Source organism: Globicephala melas, chromosome 20, assembly GCF_963455315.2.
Source record: "Globicephala melas chromosome 20, mGloMel1.2, whole genome shotgun sequence".
Lineage (NCBI taxonomy): Eukaryota > Metazoa > Chordata > Mammalia > Artiodactyla > Delphinidae > Globicephala > Globicephala melas.
Genome location: NC_083333.1, coordinates 9,022,036 through 9,045,886, shown reverse-complemented (window position 1 = coordinate 9,045,886; position 23,851 = coordinate 9,022,036). Strand labels below are relative to the sequence as shown.

Here is a 23,851-nt window from a genome sequence, read left to right as displayed (position 1 = left end):
CTGGGGCTTGTGTGTGTGCAGTTGCAGTCTCCCTGAAGGCTTTCTGTTTGCAGAGGCACTATAGGGTTTGAGGTTTGAACAGCCAGCTGAGTGGGCTCAGTCCTGGAATCTCTGACCTTGTGCCAGCAAGGTGGATCCCAGAGCTCTGGGCAGCAGAGGCCACCAGTAGGGGTATGATGGTGGGTGGGGTGAGACTGGCTGGGTCTCTCAAGCTGGAGGGGCGCAAGCAGATTGCTCTTTTTTGCTCTTCCCTTTGGCGCGGTGAGTGGTTTCTGCCTTCCCGCAGTTTGCTTCCCTGACCTGCAGCCCTCCTCCTGGTACCCCTGAACAGACTGGATCTCAGGGAGCACCGGAGTAGGGGTTCCTCTTCCCTCCCCTGCCCTGCACCAGGGTCACTCTCCCTGGGGGCCTGGTCAGAGGCTTCCCCCCCACACCCTCAGACTTCTCCAGGGAACCCTCATCCCACCTGGCAGTTACATTTCCTGCTGGGGTGAAGGTGTGAGTCTAAGGTAGCAAGACTGGTTTACTTTCTTATATACTGGGTCATTGTTAGAGGTTCTGATTGTGTGAGGAATAACCGCTCATCGCTGGACTTTATGAAAACAATAAAGCAAGCATAAACATCAGAAGAAGAAAACATCAAGTAATCTCCAGAGGAGTCATGCTTATTCACAGGCTTTTGGGTTCCCTCTAGACCCAGGGTCATACTTTGCAGAATTCGAGTAGGGGGTAGGAAGCCCCTCTATGGACATCCCCGTTTTGCAACCTCCCAGGACCCAAGAGGGCTCAAAAGAAGGCATCTCAGAGACACGTGCTCAGCAGCCCTCCCAGTTCTCTGACCTGCCTCCCCCTTCCAGCTCTGTGGACAGTGGTCGAGGCCCTTCCGGACCACGCTCCCTCGGCTCCCCCAAGCTCAGCGCGTTCCGCGTGGGCGGCCTCAGTTCCCGCTTCTGCAGAATGGGCGGGCAGCTAAGCCTCCGCGCCTCGGGGTCCTGCGGGGGCGGGGCGGAGGGCTCCGAGGGCGGCCGGAAGGGGTGTGAGTGCGGGGGCGGGCCCCAGGCCGCCCCGCCCCTGGGAGGGAGCCCTGGGCGCAGCATTCTGGCGCGGGCCGCGGCCGCTGCCGCCACTGCCGTCGGGGAAGGTCCCAGCGCGGTCCTGGCCTCGCGCGGCGCCCGTCGGGGCCCGAGCCCCCCGCGCCCCGCGCAGTAGCCCTGCAGAGAGGCGGCCCCGACTGTGCCGACGGCGCAGACTGCCGTGGGGGCGGCATGGAGAAGGCGGAGGCGCACCTGCTCCCGGCCGCCGACGTGCTGCGCCGCTTCTCGGTGACTGCCGAGGGCGGCCTGAGCCCGGAGCAGGTGACCGGCGCGCGGGAGCGCTACGGCCCTAACGGTGAGAGCGCAGGCCACGCGGGGGCAGCCGGGGCCGCGTGCGCCGCGGTCTCCGTATCGCCCCCGGCACCGCGGCTGCGGAGAGGTACACTCCCCTCCCAGCCATCGGCCCCCGCGGGCGGGCGGGCGGGCAGGAAGCGAGGGCTCAGGAAACCTCTGCAGATGCCCTTGGGGCTCCCGGCGGGGCTGCGCGGTACCTTCGCAGGGGAAGTGGGGGTGCGGGTTCCGGGTTCGGAGACCAGACGCCTGGCTCCCCTGCCCCGCTCTCCTCCCTCCGGGCCCAGGGACCCGTGCGGCCCTTCCGGGCTTCCCACCTCCACCCGCGTCCCAGTCCACTCCTGCAGGCCCTCGCCCACCCCCATCGGCGCTCAGCGCTGCATCCCCGCGCCGCCGCAGTCCGCCGGAATCGTGCAGGTGCACATACCGGGGTCGGCCGGCGAGGGACCAGCCGGGGACTCTGAGGCTCAGCCTCCTAGCTGACCCCGAGGGTCTCCCCCGAGGGCTCAGTAAAACGCCCAGAAGGTGCAGCTTGTCAGCTGGCAGGCTTGGTGACCCCACCCCCAGGTCTTCCTCTTTCTGCAACCCCAGGCGGATGTGGCTGGCGGAGTCGGTGGGGGCTTTGAACTGCTGAGGCGGGAGACCCACCTCCTTGGGGGTGGCAGGTTCAGGGCCTCACTCAAGGAGTTGCCTGGGGAGGCCTTTCCTTCCTGGGTGACCTGGAGCCACGCCCGCCCATCTCTGGGCAAGGAGGGAGCCTTCATGCTGTTGCTGTTTGGGAGGGAAAGGTATCGTTCTTCCTCATGTTCAAAGAGTGTGGGATTCTCCACCTGCCAAAAAGCACGGCAAGTGCCAGCTGTGCAGATACGACCCAGGGATGGTAGAAGGTGTAGAGGCCCCTCCCCAGGTCGCTTGCAGGCAGGACTTGCCACCCCTTTGGTCCACCCCAGGGCACGGCGCAGAGTGTTAGGGGTCCAGAGAGAAGTGTCGCCTCCATCCCCAGAGTGCAGCCTGGACCCACGCCCTTTCAGAACTTGGGGCCTCACCCTTTTAGGATTCCCCGCCAGCCAGAAGGAAGGTTCTCTGGCCTGTGTGTCTCACTGCTCAGGGCTGGCTTGAAAATTACGAAGAGCTGTCAGAAAGGGAGCTTTGGGTTTTGTATTGGTTTATGACAACCACCTCTTATATAAATATTATCTTTCTGTAGCAGAAATCCTTTTTCGAAAAAATTAGTTGCTATATTTAGTTGAGCTGTGGGCGGAACTAGGGAGATAAATATTATTTAATATCCCCTACTAGTGACTTGGCAGGGAGGGTGTCCTCGCTGCAGGAGCGCAGGGCATCAGGGCTGGTCCCCCAGCCCATGGGTGGGGCTGGGGGTCGGGGCAGCAGGTCTGGGGTTCCACTGCCTCCTCTGTGCTGCTGTGGCCTCCAGCTTAGGAGTCCTGATTCCCAAGGGCAGCTGGAGATCCAGCCCTTGGTTCTGCCTCCAGAATCACACAGATGTTGCCCTGCATTACTCTAGCCAACACCCTTCTCCTTTCTGGCCCCCATGTCTTCATGAGGAGGGGAAGCTGGCTGGGAAGGAGGGAGCCTCTAGTTCCCCCCATGTTGTTTTCTCTAGGTGAGAGGATTTGGGGGTGCCCTGGCGGCTGAGCATCTGTGTGGGGTGATGAATAAGGATGTTGGTGCAGTGTGTAGGTACAGAGAGGTGGATGTGCATTTTGGGGAGGGTGGTAGGAAAAGTTAGGGGGCTATTCCTAGGCTCCTCTGGTTCCTCTGTGCTTCGATGGTAGTAAAAATGAAAGCTCATGTTCGCTGACTACCTATTGATACTACGTGCCAGGCATTGGTCTTATAGCACTTTTCATCTCTTGTCTCATTCCTTCCTCAAAACAACTCTATGAAAACAACTGTTGTCATCCCCATTTTACAGAGGAGGTAACTGAGGCACCAGGAGGTTAGACAGCTTACCCAAGGTCACACAGTAAGTGGTAGAGCTGGTACTGGGTGCCTGCCCCTCTCTGGGCCTCAGTTCCCCTGTCTGTTCAAGGGAGTCATCCGTTCTGCAGACGCTGGGACCCTGGTGTTGGGGCCTGTGCTAGGAGCTGGGGTCAGCTAGACAGGAGCTAGTACAACCTTGCCCCCGGCCCCCGCGGAGACCCCAAGGGTTTTTTCCTCGGGAAGCATTCCAGAGCTCTGGAAGTCATCAGGTGAGGAGAAGGGAGCCGGCTTCCCCTTCCTGGCTCATGCTCCTGCAGCAGAGCCCCGGCCTGAGGAGGAGGTGTGGGTGTCCCGCGGTCTCTACCCACGCAGCCTCTGGGGTGAGGCTGACAGGGTTTTGAGCCCTAGCTCTGCCCTTTCATAGCTGTGCAATCCTGGATATACTGCTTTGCCTCTCGGTGCCTCTATGCTCATCATAAGTGAGGCTACGATAGGACCCATGCCAGACATTTGTGAGTGTTTGCGTACACCAAGCCATCCCTTCTTGTGGCAGAAGGAGCTGGGCCTGGCTCTGGGCCAGAAATAGGGTGGAGGGGGCGGGACCTGCAGGTGGAGGGAACACCCCAGGGACTAGTGTCCTCCCCCACCCCAGGAGTCTATGCACCTGCAAGGTCGTTAGGCTGGAAACCACAAGGAAGTCATTTGCTTAAGTCTTGAAGTTCACAATTTCTGCCAGCACAGGAAGAGGGGAAGCAGGGGCCGGGGATCCTCCCTCCCTGCTCCTCAGAGCTGGGGGAGGGGCCTCAGTCAGTGAGTGTACTGGGAGTCGCACCTCCCTCCCCCGCATCTGTCCCAACCCCAGCAAGTAGCCATGTCCTCTGAGGCCCCAACAGGGCAGAAAGTGGGAGGCTCCTGGCCTCTTGTGAGCCGCCTTTCTCTGCAGACCCCAGCAGTGCCCAGGACTCAGCTTTCTCGGAGGGGCCTTTCTACATCCCTTCAACTCTTTTTTTTGAATAAAAATGTACACACAGTACCACATTCAAAATGTACAAAAGGAATATAGTAAATTCTCCCCAGCCCCGTCCCCAGTCACCCATTCCCAGCCACCCCAGTGTCTCCTTCCCAAGATACTCTGTGCACACACACTTCTGGGTCTGTGATCGATGATCTTTTTTACATGAAAGGAAGTGGATTTTGAGGGCTGTTTTGCCCCTGATTTCCACGTGACCGAGTCACTCTTGCAGGTGGTTCCACGTGGAGCATCCTTGGGCTTCCTAGTGGCCACTCAGAGTTTCAGCATGTGGCTGTTCCAGCACTTCTTCACCCGAGCTTTTGATGGGCTCTGGGGTTGTTCAAAGCCTCTGTTATCACACACACGTTATTAGGGACATCCTTGTCCCCATGTCATTTCACACACTGTGACTATCTCCAAAGGATAAATGACTAGAGGGGGAATTGCTGGGTCAAAGGGTGTGTGTATTTTAAATTTTGACCGCTGTTGCTAAATTGTTCTCCATAAAGTTGCACCAGTTGACCTGCCCATTTCCCTACCACCTCACCAGCACAGTGTGTTATTGGACGCCAGTCTCATAGAAGAGTGGCCTCTCATAGTCTTACTTTGCATTTCTCTGTTTGCCAGTCATGTTGGGCATTTTTTCATATATGCAGGAGCCATCTGATCTCCTCATGTCCGTGGATGGGCTGCCTATCACCCCTGCTGGACGTGAGCCTAGGCAGGAGGCAGGACTGGGTTGGGGGTGTCCCCCCAAATGGGCGGGCCAACACCTAAGCCACCCCCACCCCAGAGCCCACTGATGTGGGAGTCAGGCGAGGTCCCAGGAAGTCTCTGCGGGGGAGGGGCAGTGTCTCTGTTTAGGGGAGCTGGGGGAGGGGCTGTGACAGGGGCTGGAGCCTGCCTTCCTGGGCCTCAGCCTGCCCATCTGTACAGTGGGTACCAGAGCTCCAGGGGTGCCAGGTGGGAGGGATAGTCTGGATTTAGATTCCTGCCGGTGGGGTCTCTGCTGTGACCTTATCTCCTGCCCTCAGCCCAGGTACCCGCTTCCTTGGCCCCAGTGTTGTCAGTAGGGCAGAGACAGGCCCCTGAGATCCCCCAAGGGCCTTGCAGATGTGAACTGACTCGGATCTGAGGCGGGTATTTCAGGCTTCACCCCCATTCTCACACCCTTGTTGGGCAGCCTTAGTACCCCCTCTCAGGAACAGCACCAGCCCCGCCCCTGCAGAACCCCAAGCCCTTGCACCAGAAGCTCCCTGAGGCGGGGCTGGGTCTGCGCACAGCTCCGAGGACGCCCAGCAAACACTTCGCCTCTGGGCCTGGTCAGCCAGTAAGGCTGCACCAGGGCAGAGGTTATCCACTCCAGGTGGGGCCTGGAGACCGTGGCAGGCCAGGTGGGCGGGGTGGCGTCTGCCAACCAAGATCTCTCCCTGACTTTGTGAGTGAGGATTTAATTGCTCTGTAAATTTGCCTTTGAGGAAGACCTTGGTGAGCACTCGCCTCTCCCAACTGGAACCAACACTTAGAAGCTGAAATACCAGTTTCCATTATTGTGAGAAGGAAGGAGTCAAGGGGGGATTAGGGGAGCAGGTGGTGTGTGGAGCCTGGGGGCAGCCCTGGCCCCGCACCCCCCTTCTCCTGGGCTCTGGGCTGTGAGCCCAGGGTCCAGGGCTGAACCATGGGGCAACCGAATAAACAATTCAGTGAGGCTCTGTGTGGACCCAGGGATGACTCAGCCCCTGCCTGCCCTGGGGGTGCTCCGGGGCGGGAAGCAGAAGGCAACATTGATGACCCTTGAGAGCAAAGCTTTTCTGGGAAGCCTTCCTGGAGATTCAGATGAGGAAATGGGGAGGTACCCTGCACAGAAAAAATGGCGAAACAAAATCTTGGAGGGGGGAAAGCTTTAGCAAAACCAGGGGACGTGGTAGCAATCCTGAGGCATCTCACTTGGCTGACAGAGGGAGGGACGGATGTCTAAGCTATGAGAGTGATTCTGGAAGGGTGGGTTGGGGCAAATCCAGGAAGACCTTGAAGGCCCTGTTAAGGTTGGTCTTTATCCTGTAGGTCCAGGAGAGTCACTGAAGGTCTGTGAGCGGGGCAGGGTCATTCATTCATTCACAGAGTTTTATTGAGCACCTACTGTGTGCCAGGCACTGTCCCAGGTGCTAGGGACACTGGAGCTTCCATCCTCTTAACTGTTGTTATGGCTGATGTTTACTGAGCATTCACCATATGCTATGCATTAGTCTAAGTTCTTCATACATATTACATCGTTTCATCTTCACAGCAACCTTATGAGGTAGTTACTATTATTATCCCCATTTTCCAGATGCAGAAACTGAAGCACAGCCAGGGTTAAAGTGACTTGCCTGTGGCCGCAGAACTACCAAGATATAGGATTTGAACCCCAGCCCTCTGGACCAGGCTGTCTGCTCTAAGCTGCAGAGTTTCTCTAATCACATCCCAGGCCCTTCCAGGCCAGCTCCACATCGGGCATCTGTGGACATGGGCTGGTTCAGTCTGGCAACAGTGACCCAGAGCAGGGTTCGGCCAGGAGAAGCCACCATGTGAGAGGTCCAGACAAGAATAGTGGGGGCTCATATGCCCCCAGGCTGGCCCAGCTGGGGTCTGGGAGGGGCAGCACCTCCTGTTACTGACTTGGCCCGTGCAGCCTGGCAGATGGCACCAAGAGGTGGGCAGGGCCAGGACATTCTCCTCACTTAACAAATGGGGCATCTGGTGCTGCTGAGGGCCCAATGCCATCATTTCAAGGGGAACTGGCTCAGCCCCACCAAATGCAACCTGGAGGTGGCAAGGGGGAACCAGCATCTTCCAGGGATGCCTAGGAAGGGGAGGAGGTGCTCTCCTAGCCCCTGGATCCCCCACCGTGCCCCTGGAACTAATTCATGTGAGGGGAGAACTGGGTTGTTCAGAGTCTTGGCAGGATTGGAGTTTGAAGCAGATCAGGCCTGAGCAGATACGGTCTAGTAACCCCCAAAACACCACCTGTTTTGTGAGGAAGAGCCTTTGGGCCGGGATGATTGGGCTGATGGCTCTAGGGTCACAATAGAAGGATGAACCGATTGATGGGATGAGGGCATCCAGCCCAACAATCAGGACGTGGGATATTACGTTCTTTCAGGTGACCTTGGCTGGGGGGAGACAGGGGGACCACTGGGGTGGGAAGGCAGGACAGCTTAGGCATGAGTGCAGGAGGTCCAGAGTAGGGATTTGAGCTCAAAATGCTTCCCTGCCACTTCCCAGCTGTGTGACCATGAACTAGTCACTCAACCTCTCTGTACTTCTACTCTGTAAAATGGGAATGATAATTGTATCCTCCTTCCCAGGTTATTTGAGAATCACAAGAGAGTAATGCACATGAGGAAGTGATTATTCTGTCTGTGGAGCACCTTCTCACGTGCTGGGCACACAATGCCCTCCCGTTTATCTCCGGAGATGAAGTAGGTAAAGCACCTGGCACACTGCTCGGTATATAGTAGGTGCTCAATAAATGTGACTTATTAATATTAATGATACTAATGCTGATCCTCACAGCAGCCCTTCTGGGTGGGGGTGGGTACTCCGTCTTCCAAATGAGGCTCAGGGCCCCACGGGGAGCCAGCTACTCAGACATGACTGGAAGCATGTGCATTACATGAGCAGGGATGGCCCTCATTCAGGGATGGGCAGGGCATCTGTGGTGACCTCATGGCTGGCTGAGCCTCCCCCAGGGGCAGCGGATGGGGGTGAAAGGGGAGCCTTGCGGTAGAGGCTAGGTCTGGGGAGAAGGGGGCATCGGTCAGGATCGGCTAGGTTATGTTGCAGTAACAACCCTCAGATCTCAGTGGCTTGAAACAATCCAGGTCATTTCTTGCTCACACTGTATATATGTACCTCAGTGCAGCCCATCTGGGGGCTCGGTGTCTCCCGACTCTGTGACTCAGGTTCACAAAGCAGATACCGTTGCACAGGTGCTGGTTGCTGTAGCAGAGGGTCAAAGAAGTCCAGACTGTGCTGTCCAATAGGGCAGCCACTAACCTTGTGTGGCTGATTGAGTTTAAATGAATAAAAATTAAGTATAATTTAAAATGTAGGGAATTCCCTGGTGGTCCAGTGGTTAGAACTCCGTGCTTCTGCTGCTGGGGGCCTGGGTTCAATCCCTGGTCAGAGAACTAAGATCCTGCAAACCTCAAGGTGTGGCAAAAATAAATAAAATGTGGCTACTTAGTCACACTAGCTACATTCCCAGTGCTCAGTTGCTACATGTGGCTGGTGGCTACCATATCAGACAGTGTGGCTATAGGACTCTTCCATCATCACAGAAATTTTCCATCGGACGGCGCCCTTCTCCAGCAGTTCAACATTCCAGCCCGAATATACATCCTTCTTTTTGCCACTCACACAGGAAGCTGGGACGTGCAGTCCTACTGTGTGCCCACAAGGTGGGGAGAATGAGAAGTATTTGGGGAACAGCATGATGACCACCACCAAGAGTGGACCCTGGATCGAGCTGTGGGTCAGCAGAAGGGGAGATCCAGGTGGAAGGGGAGAGAAAGGAGAACTGGTGAGACCTGCAGGCAGAGGGCAGCTTGCAGGGGAACTAGAGCTGGTATGTGTGTCCAATAACATGATTCCCAACCCCGGGCCTCACTCTTACCCAGAAAAAAAGCCCTGAGGAATATGGTGGTCAAGGGGCTACATGCCAAATAGAGGGAGGGGTCAGGGAGACAGCAGGAGGGATTCAGGTGAGACTTAACGGATACACTCTCCCTTAGGTCAGGAACCCTGAGGACACCTGCAGAGGTGAGGGGTTGAGGAATCTCCTGGGTCGAGCATGGCAAAAGCAGACTGATGTGTGCCATGAGGCTGGGGCATGGCCGAGATGACCTCTAAAGGGCGCTGCTCCATTGGAGAATCGGCCCAGAAACCAGGCCTGGCCCTCCCCCCGCCTTTCCTGTTCGCCTCAGCTAAATAGATCAGAAGGAAAAAGTCTGTTTGATTTTAATCTCAACGCAGGACACTGGAGATTACATTTTCCACGGAAAATGTCAGCCATTGCCTAAAATAGGACTTTGGAGAAAATGCTAGAAAGTGTATTTTTAGGTTACATGTTTTCCTCCTGGATTCCTGCAGCCCGGTGGGCTGCTTATTACTCCCCATGGTTCAGCTGCCAGGTGCAGACCCCAGACCTTTGAAACAGATGGTCAGGGGAGAGGTGCCCGTGGGAAGAAATGCTGGCAGGTGCTCGAGCCGAAAGCAGGTGGACAGAGGCAAGGACCCATGTCAGGGAGGAGGAGAGAGGGAGAGCCAGCCTGGGGTGGGGCTCGGATTCTGCATGCTAACAAGCTCCCAAGCGACCCGGGGTGGGGCTGGGGGTGTAGACAAGAGGAGGCAAGACTCAGTTAGGCTTGATCTGGGAGGGGCCTCAGACAGCTGTGGGCAGGTCCCGAGCTTGGCAGGAGGAGGGAGAAGCCCGTCCAGGGCCCCTTTCCACAGACCCACAGATACCCTTGCTGGCTGTGTGACCTTGTTCAAGCCACGAATCCACGCTGGACCTCACTCTTGCACCTGCGAAACGGGGTCAGAATTCCCACCTGCCTCCCCTTTAGGCTGTTGGGAAGATTCCAAGACTTCAGGTACTGGGGCAGCCAGCTCCACCTGTAACATAGGTGCTTCGGGAAACAGGAGATAAAAGTGGAGCCCGTAAAGTGACAGCAGGTCCTGGTGGTGTTTGGAAACATGGTTCTTCAAAATGTTCTGTGGTCTGGCCTGGGCATGCTGGCTGGGTCCTCACTGAGCTTGCCTGGAGTGGAGGGCCTGGGAGGGGACAAGCTGAGACTCAGCCTCTAGGAACTGAACTGCGGTGGGTTTCTCAGTGTCCGGGATGCTGGCTGCTGGGGTCGTGCTCAGGGGGAGCCTGGGATGGGGTGAGGCTCAGAGGGACAGCAGTGCTGTGGGCCTTGTCCCTGTGGTCCTGGAGAAGCAGGTGTGTCAGAGGTGGCCTGAGCCGATGTTCTCAATTTGAGGGAAGGGCTACCCTGCCATGGGTGGGGGACATTGAACGGGACCAGGTGGGCATCTGAGAAAGAGCAGAGTGCAGGGAGCTGTGAGAACTACCAACTCCCTATGTGACCTCAGGGGTCCCGTCTCTTCTCCAGGCCTCAGTTACCCCTCTGTGCAATGGGGGAGTGTCTATGAGGCCGCTTCTGGCTCCCGTCTTGTCCCAGGGTGAGCCAGGCCACACCAGACCTTCCTCAACCAGAGTGAGGTGAGGGTTGGGGGTGGAAGCATCTGGGCTCAAACCATCCGTTCTGTGATCTCAGAGAACTGGAGTGATGTGCCCTGCCCATCGTGGAGGTCCCCGTGGGCACATGGGCAGGGGCTGCTCAGACTCCACTCTATAACCCAGTCATTTCTTGTCTCCCCATGGCTCCTGTGGCTGCCTGGATCCTGCAGAGCTCCCGACCGAGGAAGGTGAGCCTTGGGCCAGGGCGGCCTATGAGGCCACCAGACACCATCGTGGGCCGTTCACTGTCAGGCCGTGTCCTCCCCCCACCCCCGGCTGGGTGGGGCCTTGCTGAGCAACACCCCACCCCCACCCCACCCCACCCCACTGCATTGCCCATCTGTGCTTCTCAGGGCCTCTGGGCTCTCCCTTTTCAAATGGTAGGGAGGGAGTGGGCCAGGTGGCCCTGAGGCCGCCCCAGCTCTGCATGGAAGCAGGTCAGTCGGTCAGGGGCCCAGGCCTCATGCGGCACTCCTGTCCCCAGGGAAGTCCCTGTGGGAGCTGGTGCTGGAGCAGTTTGAGGACCTCCTGGTGCGCATCCTGCTGCTGGCGGCCCTGGTCTCCTTCGTAAGTAGGGCCCCCATTTCATGGCATCGGGCAACCCGGGAGGGAGACCAGGTCAGGGCAGTGCTCAGAGGCCCAGGCTCTGGGCCACAGGGCTGTCCTCTCAGCTGTGGGCATCCCTGGGCCCCTGCCTGCCCCCTGCCCTTGCCCACACCCTCGCAGCCCCGCGCACTGGACTCGCGGCTCCCACCTGTCCCCTGGCTGGCAGAGTGAGCTCACAGAGGCACAGGTCTGACCCCACCCCTCCTTGCCTTAGCGCAGGGTTTCTCAGCATCGGCCCTGCTGACCTCTTGGACCAGATGATTCTTGGTGGTGGGAGCTGTCCTGTGCACTGTAGAATTTTTAGCAGCATCCCTGGCCCCTGCCCACCAGATGCCAGTAGCACTCCCCACTTGTAACAATCAAGCCTACAGATGTTGCCAAATGTCCCTGGGGGGCGAAATCCCCCCGGCTGTGAGCCCATTCTGTGACTTGCAGAGCTCCTCAGACAGACTTCGGGCCTTAACCTCCTGCAGCCTCCTCGTGGATGCTGCTCCTTGCGGCTGTCCCCCATCCGCCCTGCCCAGGCTCCTTCTGCACCTGCAGGGCCACGGGGCCAGAGTGGAGCGGTGGGGAAGGGGAACACCAGTGGCTGAGCAGCAGAGACCCAACGGTCATGCAGGGAATGGAGCCCCGGGGGTGCATGTGACTCCTGCCCCAGGCCCCGCCAGCCAGGAGGGACCCAGCCAGCTGTGTCTGACCCCCCTGGCCACTCACTGTTCCTTGGAAACGGAGGACTCTTAAAAAAGTCTGTCCAGGCATGTGCCCAAAACAGCTGAGCCAAAAGGGTTCTGGTACCCTCTCCACGGAACAGATGGACACACTGAGGCCTGGAGAGGATGACAAGTGCCCACCTGGGCCAAGAGGTGGGAACGGACTTGAACCAGGTCTCGTGCGTCCAGGCCTGGGCTCTGGCTGGAATCATGGTCCTCTGGTCTGTGAACCATGAACTTGAGCCTGCAGCAGGATCACCTGGGCTGCTTAAAACACAGACTGCTGGGCCCCACCCCAGAGTTTCTGACTTGGGAGGTCTGGGATGGACACCAAGGATTTGCATTTCTAACAAGTTCCCAGGTGATGCTGCCGCCACTCCTGGTCTGGGCACACCACACCTGCTCCGAGAACCACCGCCAGGCAGGTGGCGATGCCTCCTACTGGCCATCACACAACGGCCCCACGTCCCTGAAAGTGGGTGGGGTGGGACGTGGGCTCTGGTGGTCACTACCTGCAGGGGCTGGACTTCGTAAGCCAAGGCCTTCTGAGAGCAGACCTCTCTAGGTCTGGTGCTCCTCAGGGGTATTTCCCCCAAAATGGGAGCAGACAGAGACCCTGCATACAAAGGAAATGGCAAGCAGACCCTGGCCCACGGCTTAGCCTAAACTCACCAGCTTTGATCCCGGCAGGTCCTGGCCTGGTTCGAGGAAGGTGAGGAGACCACAACTGCCTTCGTGGAGCCCCTGGTCATCATGCTGATCCTTGTGGCCAATGCGATCGTGGGCGTGTGGCAGGTGGGAGGCTCGGTGGTGGGACTGGGCCCTGGGGTCTCCCAGCTGCTAGGTGTGACCTCCATTTGGTCCGGAAATCCTGCAGGTCCTTCTGCTTCCAGATCCATCCCAAGCCCTAAGGGTGTCACTCCAAGGGGGTGGCCTGCTGGGGCCAGCAGAGACAGACAGCCTTCCTGCCTCTGCAGGAACGCAATGCTGAGAGTGCCATTGAGGCCCTGAAGGAGTATGAGCCTGAGATGGGCAAGGTGATCCGCTCGGACCGCAAGGGTGTGCAGCGGATCCGCGCCCGGGACATCGTCCCCGGAGACATCGTGGAAGTGGCAGGTGCGTTGGGGGCCTCCTCCTTTCATTATGTGACGCAGATGAGCCCATCCTTCTCTTTCTGACTGTATATGCAGAGGGGGTAGCTATTGGAGTCTTCTAAAGCTCTTTGGCCAAAACCGCATCGGACAGATAAGGGGACTGTAGGCCAGGGGACAGCTCAGGCCTCTGCCTCCCAGCCCCAGCCTTGGTTTCTGGGAGCCCTCCTGGCTTTCCCAGGAGGTGGCATCCAAAGCCACCCTCAGCCAAGCTGTTCTCCCTCCACAGTGGGAGACAAAGTGCCCGCCGACCTCCGTCTCATCGAGATCAAGTCCACCGCGCTGAGAGTGGATCAGTCCATCCTGACTGGTGAGGCCTGGAGGCCGGAGCCAGGGGCGGCTAGGCCAGGGGACAGAGGCGCCTTCACGTGGGGCTTCTCATTTCTGATTCCGCATCCAGGTGAATCTGTGTCTGTGACCAAGCACACGGATGCCATCCCAGACCCCAGAGCTGTGAACCAGGACAAGAAGAACATGCTGTTTTCTGTAAGTGCTTGGGATGCCTGGGGCCTTTGCCTGGACGGTGATGGTAAAGATAATAACATTTAGATTAATCAGCTGAAGCCCTGTGGGAAAGAACCTCATCTGTTATTAAGAATATGTACAAACTTATAGTAATAATAATAGCTGTGTTTACCTAAGGCTGTGTGCTTGGCCCTGTTCTAAGCCCTTTACCTGTATTAATTTATTTAATCCTCACAGCGCCTTTGAAATAAGTACTCTTGTCTGCATTTTCCAGCAAGGAAGCAGGCACAGAGAGGTTAAGTAAGTTGCCCAAAGTCACACAGCCAGCGAGTGACAGAGCTGGGATGTGGACTCAGACTCCTGATTCCAGAGCTTTTCCTCCTACCTGCTAGGCTTATCCTGCCTTAAACTGGAGAGAGGCAGAGCCTCTCTTGCCTCAACAGAATCCTCTAGAGGGAGAAGCATTGCCAAAATGGTGAAGGATATCAAGAACAGTCCATTTCTCAGATAGGAAAACTGATCCCCAAGGCAAGATTCCAAGCCGCCCAGCTCTTCTCAGGGAGAGTGATGGGTTCTTCTCTGGTGGGAGGGATCAGCCCCTGTGGCCTTAGAGGGACTTAACCAGTGATGCTCACAGGCTGCCCACGGAGGCCACAAGGAGGGGTCAGGCCAATTGGCAGTGGCCCTGGGCACTAAGTTATTAAAGTCTCCCCAGAAGTGAACAGAAATGGAGAAAGTGATATACACCCACAGCTCTTCTTGAGGAGAGCACCCTGCCTAGGTGCCTGGAAGCTTTGGACAAGCTGCCTTGGGTGGGGAGGGGACGCCAAGGGGCATATTCAGGCATTAGAAGCTGTCACTAGAAGCTTTCTAAGGAGGGTGCCCTGGCTAACTGCAGGTCATTTCCTTAGCGGAGGGGCCTGTAAGGGGGGGCAGGAGCTGCATAGCTCAGGGCAGAAGGGACGCTGAGGCTACCAGAACCCACCTTCTCTCCAGCCTCAGCATAGTGCACCTGTCTGAAGGGGACCGAGTTATGAGCCTCCTCAGAGCAGCTGTGTCTCGGGCCTCTGTTGGACCGTTTTACAGCAGAGGACACAGAGGCTCAAGGCTGGCCGGCACTTGCACCGGGGCTTGGGGATCTTACTGGGGCCTTGGGAATGGATGGACTTCAGCTCACATTTTCTGGATTCTTCAGTAAATATTTATCGACTGTTTACCTGAGGTCACGGTTAGCCACACTCCTGTGTGGCTGTATTGGTCGTTTATGAGCTGAATTTTGATGGGTTGGTGCTGTGCTGTGCTGGTTGATCATGCTGTCAGTATCAGCTGGTGCTTCCTCTGTGCCAGGCCCCCCACACTAGGCACTGGGGATGTGGCACTGAACCAAGTCCCTGCTTTCATAGAGCTGACACTATCATGGCGATGACAATGACTCAAGACTACATAGTGGCATCCCTCTGAGAGCACTAAGTATGGAGAAAAAGAAAGCCAAGGAGGGGAATAAGAGCCCTAGCCCCAGCCTGAAGGGATCAGGGGTTCTGGGCCCCGGTTGGGGTGCTAACCATCCCTTTCCTTATCCCTCCCTCGGCCAGGGCACCAACATCGCATCGGGCAAGGCGATGGGTGTGGCAGTGGCCACGGGCTTGCACACGGAGCTGGGTAAGATCCGGAGTCAGATGGCGGCCATGGCACCAGAGCGGACGCCCCTGCAGCAGAAGCTGGATGAGTTTGGGCAGCAGCTGTCCCGCGCCGTCTCCGTGGTCTGCGTGGCCGTGTGGGTCATTAACATTGGTCACTTCGCTGATCCGGCCCACGGCGGCTCTTGGCTCCGAGGTGCTGTCTACTACTTCAAGATTGCCGTGGCCCTGGCAGTGGCCGCCATCCCTGAGGGCCTCCCGGCTGTCATCACTACATGCTTGGCACTGGGCACACGGCGTATGGCCCGCAAGAACGCCATCGTGCGGAGTCTGCCCTCCGTGGAGACCCTGGGCTGCACCTCGGTCATCTGCTCTGATAAGACGGGCACACTCACCACCAATCAGATGTCGGTCTGCCGGGTGAGTGGCTGCAGCCAGGTTGGGTATTGCTGTGTGATGTTTGGCAGGCTAGGCTCCCTCTCTGGGCCACTCCCTGACTCCTTTTTGGCCAGAGGTGGAGGAGAGAACCTGTGTGCTGCCCCATGGTGGGGAGCAGATCCAGGTTCTCATGGGGCAGAGCAGCAAAGCCTGGCTGGACATGCATCGTTAGGACCCATGGGTCACTCTGTAGGGTACTGGCAGGCAACTGCCCATCTGTGAACCTCAGTTTCCCCATCTGAAGTTTGGGTGTGCAAGCCCTGCCAGGTAACCATAAAGGACACAGGGGAGGGTCAAGTACAGCCTGGGCATCTGATCCAAGCTGGGCCTAGACCCAGGTTCGTTTTTTTCTTCTTTTTCTTTTTTTTTTTTTAGAAATTTATTTATTTATTTATTTTTGGCTGTGTTGGGTCTTCGTTGCTGCACGCGGGCTTTCTCTAGTTGTGGCGAGGAGCGGGGGCTACTCTTCACTGTGGTGCATGGGCTTCTCATTGCTGTGGCTTCTATTGTTGCAGAGCATGGGCTCTAGGCGCGTGGGCTCAGTAGTTGTGGCACGAGGGCTCAGTAATTGTGGGTTGCAGGCTCTAGAGCACAGGCTCAGTAGTTGTGGCACACAGGCTTAGTTGCTCTGCGGCATGTGGGATCTTCTGGACCAGGGACTGGACCCAGGTTCTATCCTTCACCACCGTGACTCTCTGTGGTCAACGCCTATCACCAGATGCGCCAGCTCCAGTGACCTGGGAAGGGCCCAGGCAGGAATTATTCATTTCCTGGCACTTGATCCCAGATCCTGGGCTGCTGCCCACATGCATCAGGGAGTCTGGCTGAGACTCCAGCAGGCCCCTGGGGTAGAGGAGTGGGTGGCATGACGGTGAAGCTTTTGGATTTCCCGCTCCCTAGGTCCCCCAATCACTCCTCTCCCACCCCTGCTCCCATAATCTGCCCACTGGGCCTGGGAAACCCAGGCTCTGTATCTGAGAGCTTAGTCCCCCACAGAAGCCCATCAGCGGCTGCCATGGGGTTGGCGGCACCAGCACGCTTTACTGCCCTGCAGCCCCTGACCTGCTAGAATCCCTAGTAGGACTTCATTTGAACAGTCCTACTAGGGGTTCTGAAATAAAGATTTGAAAAACACAGTATAGGGAAGTCGTAGGGGCCTTACATACTGGATGATGGGCTAAGAAACTTGACTTCTCAGGGGTCTGCTGGCTGGAGGGCTGTCCCCAGGCGCAGGGAGGAAAGTGCAATGGAAGGGATGTTTACTGAGCACCTGCTGGGTGCTGGGCTGGCCATTGGCTTGGGAATGTGCAGTGAGGCCGTTTCCAGGAAGCAAGCATTAGCTCCCTGGCAGAGCTGGCTGACAGATGAGGACATGGGCTGCCCTGGGAGAGGTGAGCCCCCTGTCCCGCAGGGGCACAGGTAGGGGCTGGGCCCTGCGGGCAGGAGCTCACTCTCTGGGACGGGGTCTGTGCCTCAGGATGCTATGTAGGTTTCCTCCCTTGGAGGTCAGGAACTCGTTCCCTTGAAGGGCAAGGAGGGGCAGCTGCACTCTGATCCCACTTTCTCCACGTTACCAGTGGAGAAACTGAGGCTTAGGTGCTCCGCCAGGGGTCACATAGTGAGATGGGCAAGGACCCAGGCTTCCCGTCCCAGCTCAGAGCTCTGTCAAGCTGGCAGCTGCCCCAGAACATTGAAGAATCTGCCATAAATCTCTCGTGGGTTTAGAGCAAAGGACAAGCCTGAACTGGACACAGCTGGGCAGGGCAGAGAGGCCCGGCCTCAGCCTGGACGCAGTACTCTTACACTTCACCTCCAAGATCCTGGGGGAGGGAAGGCCGGTACCTCCTCTGGAGACCCACAGGACACCACCCTGGGGTCAGGCTTGAGTCCGACTGGCTGCCCAGGGAGGAGGGCCTGCCTGAGCACGCCCCTGCGCTCCGCAGATGTTCGTGGTAGCCGAGGCCGAAGCGGGTACCTGCAGTTTGCACGAGTTCACCATCTCGGGCACCACGTATGCCCCGGAGGGCGAAGTGTGAGTGCTCGGCGAGGGGGCTCAGGTGGGCGGGGTTTCCTGGTGGGCGGAGCTATGTAGGACAGCTCTGAGAGCTGTCATTGGTGAGACCTCTTGGGGGCCAAGAGCTGGGCATTGCCCAGGGGCTGGGACAAGGGCACCGTACTGACAGCTCTGGCTCCACAGGCGGCTGGGGGGGTGGCCTGTGCGCTGCGGGCAGTTTGACGCGCTGGCGGAGCTGGCGACCATCTGCGCCCTGTGCAATGACTCAGCGCTGGACTACAACGAGGTGGGCCCCCGCTCCCCTTCGTGACCTCCCTAGTATCCAGGCGCTCAGAACAGACCTTGCTCCCAGAGTATCAAAGCTCGCAGGATTGGAGGTCCTGCCCCGTTGGAGTGCCACACCCCAGGAGCACTGCCATCCTTTGTCCACTCCACACTGTCACCCCTCCTTCCTCAGACTGGCTCTGGAACCCTGCTCGGGGCTCTTGGGCTGTGGGGGACTGTAATGTAAAGGGCAGAAGGGCCAGGGGTGCCTGGGGGAAGAGGTTTGGGGGACAAGACTAAGAAGTGTTTAAAGCAGAAGGCACAGCCCAGAAACGAGCATTGAATGCTCTTCCCTGTGGCTGGAGCATGTGGGAGGCCGCTCCTGCCTGTTGGGGCGGGGGCGCTTGGCCAAGTCAGTCTGATGCCCAGATGAGGGCAGTAGACAGACAGCAAAGGGTTTGGAGCAGGAGAGTGATATGGTCAGATCTGCGCTCACAGAAGATCACCCAGACTTCTGTGTGGAGGACAGAACAGACTGGGCAAGACCGGAGCCGAGGAGCCCCTTGTGGGCATCCAGGCCGGAGCGGTGCCAGCTGAGTCCTGGCTGGCGCTTCAGGGGGAGGGGGGCAGGCATGGGTTGGAGAGAGAGTTTGGAGCCCAGATCCTGGGACTTGGTGACTGGTTAGGTGAAAGAGGGAGGAGGTCAGGGTAGCCTGTAGTTGCTGTCCTGGCTGGGACTGTCATGGGAGTGGCAAAATAGGGAGGGGGAGAGGTAGCCTGAGGGTCCCCAGGGAACAGAGTCCAACAGGTGGCAGCTGTACGTGTGGGCTTGGAGCTCAGGAGAGAGGTTGCAGTGGGCTGGGTGGGCACTGGCCATCATGAGCCCATGAAGGATGGGAGAGGCCAGGGGCATATGAGGCCTCAGGGAGACGGGGGTGGACGGAAGGAGCAGGGCCCAGACAGCAGGTTTAGAAAGAGGAATCTGGTGAAGGAAGCTGAGAAGTGTGAGCAGAGGGCGATTCAGAGGACAGGAAAGGTGCGTGGCCATTGATGTCAGGGGAGGAGGGAAGGGAGGAGGGAGGGTCAGGTCAGCTGGGCTGGGAAGGGCCCACAGGCCTGGCGCAAAGGACGTTACAGGTGACGGGCAAAGGGAGCTCCAGGGGGCAGGGAGCGAGTGGGAGGTGAGGCTGGGGGCCACCCTGCCCCTCACTCCCTGTACCTGGCCCCCGCTAGGCGAAGGGCGTGTATGAGAAGGTGGGAGAGGCTACGGAGACGGCCCTGACTTGCCTTGTAGAGAAGATGAATGTTTTTGACACGGACCTGCAGGCCCTGTCCCGGGTGGAGCGAGCTGGGGCCTGCAACGCGGTGAGCAGCTTGAGGGTTCGGCCACAGGCCGCGTGGCTGGGGCTTCTGGGGCATCTGGAGAAGGGAGGGAAGGGAATGAAGTGGTGGGAGGCTTCTGGGAGGAGAAGGGCCCTCAGACCCCTAGTGAGACTGGTCTAGGGGGAAAAGAGAGGAAAAGCTGAGTGTGGGCAAGGACTCCGAGTCGGGAATTACACAGCGTGGTCAGGAAATGGCAACTTCGGGGCATTTCTGGGGCTGGAGAGGGGGAGAGAGGCCTTGAATGCCAGGGTCAGAAGAGGGTAGACAACATCGTGCAGGGAGCAAGAGGCTCTTCATGGGGCTGAGCAGCTGGCAAGGAAGGAGCCAGAGTTGCTGGCTGTGCCCCTCACGCCCTGACCCACCTGGGCCCTGCAGGTCATCAAGCAGCTGATGCGGAAGGAGTTCACCCTGGAGTTCTCCCGAGACCGGAAGTCCATGTCGGTGTACTGCACGCCCGCCCACCCTGGCCTAGCGGCCCAGGGCAGCAAGATGTTTGTGAAGGTGGGCCTGCCCGACCAGCCTGGGGCCTCTGGAGAGCCAGAGCCTGCAGCGGTGGGAGACTGGGGGAGGCGTGAGGCCCTCTGTCAAAGCGACGACTCCATAACAAGGGTGCTCAGCCTGCCATGGGCAACTGGGAGTGGGATCCACATGTGGGGCAGATAAAGCCAGGGCCAGATGCCCTGTGGTCCCCGCTCTGGGCTGAGAGGCACTGCCTGGCCACATGACCTTGCGGTCACCGTACCCCCGTGTGGGCCTCGGGCTCCCCATCTGAACAGCAGGTCAGGCTGGCAGGTCTTGGAACCCCTCTTGCTTCTGATAGGGCGTGTTGAGGTGGTTGGTGTGCAACTTTGGTGCTTTGTGTTTTGGAAACCGAGACCCACGTTCCCATCCAGACCCCCGTTCACGTCTTCACGCGCAGTGGAGGGTTTTAACCTCTTTGGAAATGACAAGCTTCTGTACTGGGAGCTTGGGCAGCCGAAAAAACCTAGCATTTGGAGTGCCCTTTGAGGAGGGGGAGGAGGCACTGATGGAGGATTCAGAGGTTCCTCCCAGGCCTCGGGCGAGATCTGGGTTGAGACCCCAAGGCCGCTGAGTAGCCCGGCACCCCCAAGACCACCTTCCCAGAGCCACACCGCACACACCCTCAGCAGGGCTCTGTTCCTGGTCCCGCTGCCGAGCACCCCACAGAACTGGGATCCCGGTAGCAGCAGGCTGGCAGGGAGGCAGGGCCTGCAGGAGGGCTGCCATTCCCACCCCATCCCCCAAAATGCTGCAGCAGGCCTTCTCAGCTGCAGGTTGGTGAGGGGAGGGTGCCTCTGCCTGGGCTTCACACGGTGTCACACCCTGTGTGAGCCCCCTTCCCTCTGGGCTTTCTCACAGTGGGGCCTAATTGGTTCCCTCTCCGAGCTTCCAAAGAATGGATTCTGGTCTGTGCCTTGCTGTGTGTCCCCTTGGGTGACCTTTCCCCGTATCTGGGCCTCAATTTCCTCTGTTAGGCAGGAGGGAGGGAAGGGGTCCTGACTGACGGACTTGTCTCCTCCCCTACCCCACGCGGCAGGGGGCACCTGAGAGTGTGATCGAGCGCTGCAGCTCAGTCCGCGTGGGGAGCCGCACGGTATCCCTGAACACCACCTCCAGGGAGCAGATTCTGGCCAAGATCCGGGACTGGAGCTCAGGCTCGGACACACTGCGCTGCCTGGCACTGGCCACCCGGGATGCGCCCCCGAGGAAGGAGGACATGCAGCTAGACGACTGCAGCAAGTTTGTGCAGTACGAGGTGGGTGCTGGCCCCAGGGCTGGGAGCCATGTGTCCGCCTGTGGTGCTGGGCAGGTGGCAGTCTGAGGATGGGCCCAGGCCCTACTCGCATCTGCCCCCTCCCTGCAGACGGACCTGACTTTCGTGGGCTGCGTGGGCATGCTGGACCCTCCGAGGCCCGAGGTGGCTGCCTGCATCTCACGCTGCCACCAGGCGGGCATCCGTGTGGTCATGATCACGGGGGACAACAAAGGCACGGCTGTGGCCATCTGCCGCCGGCTTGGCATCCTCAAGGACACAGAGGACGTGGCGGGCAAGGCCTACACGGGCCGAGAATTCGATGACCTCAGCCCCGAGCAGCAGCGCCGTGCCTGCCGCACGGCCTGCTGCTTCGCTCGGGTGGAGCCCGCGCACAAGTCCCGCATCGTGGAGAACCTGCAGTCCTTCAATGAGATCACCGCCATGGTGAGGCCACGAGACGGGAGCCTGGGGAAGGTGGCGAGGGTGGGGGTGAGCACTTGCCATAAGCCCTGGGAGGAGCAACCCGGGCAACCGCTGCTTCTGCTTCATTCTTATTTTTCCCAACATTTTATTACAAAACATTTCAAACACGAAGAGAAGTCAAAATGATTTTTATAGTGAATGCCTATAAATATCCACTATCTAGATTCTATAAATAACATAGTTGTATTGGCTTTATCACGTACCTATCCCTCTACCCATCCTTCATCCATCTTTTCTTAAATGTGTTTCAAAGTTGCAGACATCAGTACACTTTTCCCCCACACGCGCTAGGGAACATTACCGTCAACCCGTGAAGTTCCCTTATGCTCCTTCCCATTTTTTTGCATCATAGATTAGTTTTGCCTCTCCTGGATTTTCATGTAAGTGGGATCATACAGCATGTGCTTTTTTGTGTCTGGCTTCTTTCCTTTGAGGTTTACCCATGTTGTTGCAGGTATCAGTTACACGATAGCTTTTTTACTGTTCAGTGGCATTCCATGGTGTGAATATACCAGAGTCTCTTTTAAAGATTTATTTATTTATTTATGTATTTGCTTGTTTGTTTGGTTGCGCCAGGTCTTAGTTGTGGCAGGTGGGCTCCCTAGTTGCGGCTCACGGGCTCCTCCTTAGTTGCAGCTCCAGGGTTCCTTAGTTGTGGCATGCGAACTCTTAGTTGCGGCATGCATGTGGGATCCAGTTCCCTGACCAGGGATCGAACCCAGGCCCCCTGCATTGGGAGTGCAGAGTCTTATCCACTGCACCACCAGGGAATTCCCATCCACAGTCTCTTTATCCATTCACCTCTGAATGGACATTTGGTTTGGACCCAGTTTTTGTTCTGTCTCATTCTTGATTGTTGACCTCTTCATCAACACTGAACTGATTCTCAATCTCAGCCTCAACCCTGACTTGGCCTCAGTTTATAATCTTGACTTCCAGCCTAACCCAGTCCTTTACCTTGACCTTAATCCTGACCTGTGGCTCAGCCTAGACCTGGATAAAGAGCTGAGCACCAACCTCGACTTGACTACAGCTGTAACCTTGTTCTTGACCTTATTTTGATCTTCACACTATGTCCCTGACCTTGACCTTGACCATCTTAAACTGATTCTTTAGTCTGAGCTCAACCCTGATATGGGTTCCAGTCTTGACCTGGACCCTGATCTGTTCCCTGACATTGATCCCCCCCGCAGTCCAGTACTTTATGTTGACCTCAACTTTTATCTGGCCTTCAGTCTTGACCTCAACTCCAACTTCTACCATGACATCGTTCCTGATATGGACCATAGCCTTGACTTGACCTCTACCTTAATCTAATTTTTTTTATCTTGAAAGGAGTCCATTCTTGACCCTGCTCGTCACTTTGGCTCCAGCCTTCCCCTTGACTACAACACCTAACCGACCCTTGACCTGGGCCATGACCTTCACCTCATTCCTGACTTGAGCTTACCTTTGTCCTTAATCTCAATTTCATCTTCTACCCCACATCCCACCTGAATTTCACCCCTGCTCTCGGCGTTGACTCACCCTCATCCCTGTCCCCACCTCACCATTCTCTCTGATCTTTGACTTGATCTCCTCAATTTTGTCCTTATCTGCACTCCTTGCCTTCCCCTTAGCCTCATCCCCAAATCAGTTTCTAGGCTCATGACCTCACCATTTGTTCTGTCCAGCTGTCTGCTTCTTCGGGGACATCCCCTAAACTTGGTGATAGGCTGAGTTGAGGGGAGTCAGGGAGGTAGAAGGGAAGTTTCTCAGGCGTGAACCTACCTAACCTGGCCCTCAGACTGGAGACGGGGTGAATGATGCCCCAGCCCTGAAGAAAGCGGAGATCGGCATCGCCATGGGCTCCGGCACAGCCGTGGCCAAGTCAGCGGCAGAGATGGTACTGTCAGATGACAACTTTGCCTCCATCGTGGCTGCAGTGGAGGAGGGCCGGGCCATCTACAGCAACATGAAGCAATTCATCCGCTATCTCATCTCCTCCAATGTTGGCGAGGTCGTCTGGTGAGGCCCTGTGTTCCCTCCTCCCAGCCCTCTGGACCAGCTCTGCATCCCTAAGACTGGGGAAATGCCTGTTCCTGGGATGGGGCTGCAGGGATGGAGGGACCCGTGCCCTGCCCTGGAAGGCTGGGGCCTTCCAGAGTCCCACCTCAGGGTGGGGAGGGATGGGGACACCTCATCACTCTCCAGAGGCCCTGATGCACCTCAGCCCCTGAGGTGGTGCCTGAAAAGTCCCCTGTCATCCCTCCAGCCTGACCTTCTTCCCACTTTCAGAGTCCTGCAAGATGGGAGA

The 23,851-nt window shown here is 57.6% G+C and overlaps 1 protein-coding gene across 4 annotated transcripts in view; it reads left to right on the top strand.

The window, feature by feature from the left end:
• Positions 1–1,154: 1,154 nt before the first annotated feature.
• Positions 1,155–23,851, top strand: part of ATP2A3 (ATPase sarcoplasmic/endoplasmic reticulum Ca2+ transporting 3) — a 38,454-nt gene continuing 15,757 nt past the window's right edge. For 3 of the 4 annotated variants that reach the window (XM_060290909.2, XM_060290911.2, XM_060290910.2), the window contains exons 1-15: positions 1,155–1,389; positions 10,798–10,815; positions 11,112–11,194; positions 12,634–12,738; positions 12,921–13,059; positions 13,324–13,404; positions 13,495–13,580; positions 15,152–15,616; positions 17,578–17,666; positions 17,832–17,934; positions 19,146–19,277; positions 19,671–19,796; positions 20,854–21,072; positions 21,181–21,516; positions 23,342–23,562. In XM_060290909.2, the coding sequence (XP_060146892.1) occupies positions 1,266–1,389; positions 10,798–10,815; positions 11,112–11,194; positions 12,634–12,738; positions 12,921–13,059; positions 13,324–13,404; positions 13,495–13,580; positions 15,152–15,616; positions 17,578–17,666; positions 17,832–17,934; positions 19,146–19,277; positions 19,671–19,796; positions 20,854–21,072; positions 21,181–21,516; positions 23,342–23,562 (2,327 nt within the window). In that variant the 5' untranslated portion in view covers positions 1,155–1,265. Of the gene's footprint in view, positions 1,390–7,698; positions 7,807–10,797; positions 10,816–11,111; positions 11,195–12,633; positions 12,739–12,920; positions 13,060–13,323; positions 13,405–13,494; positions 13,581–15,151; positions 15,617–17,577; positions 17,667–17,831; positions 17,935–19,145; positions 19,278–19,670; positions 19,797–20,853; positions 21,073–21,180; positions 21,517–23,341; positions 23,563–23,851 lie in introns of those variants that run through there. The other variant, XM_060290912.2, reaches the window with a different exon arrangement.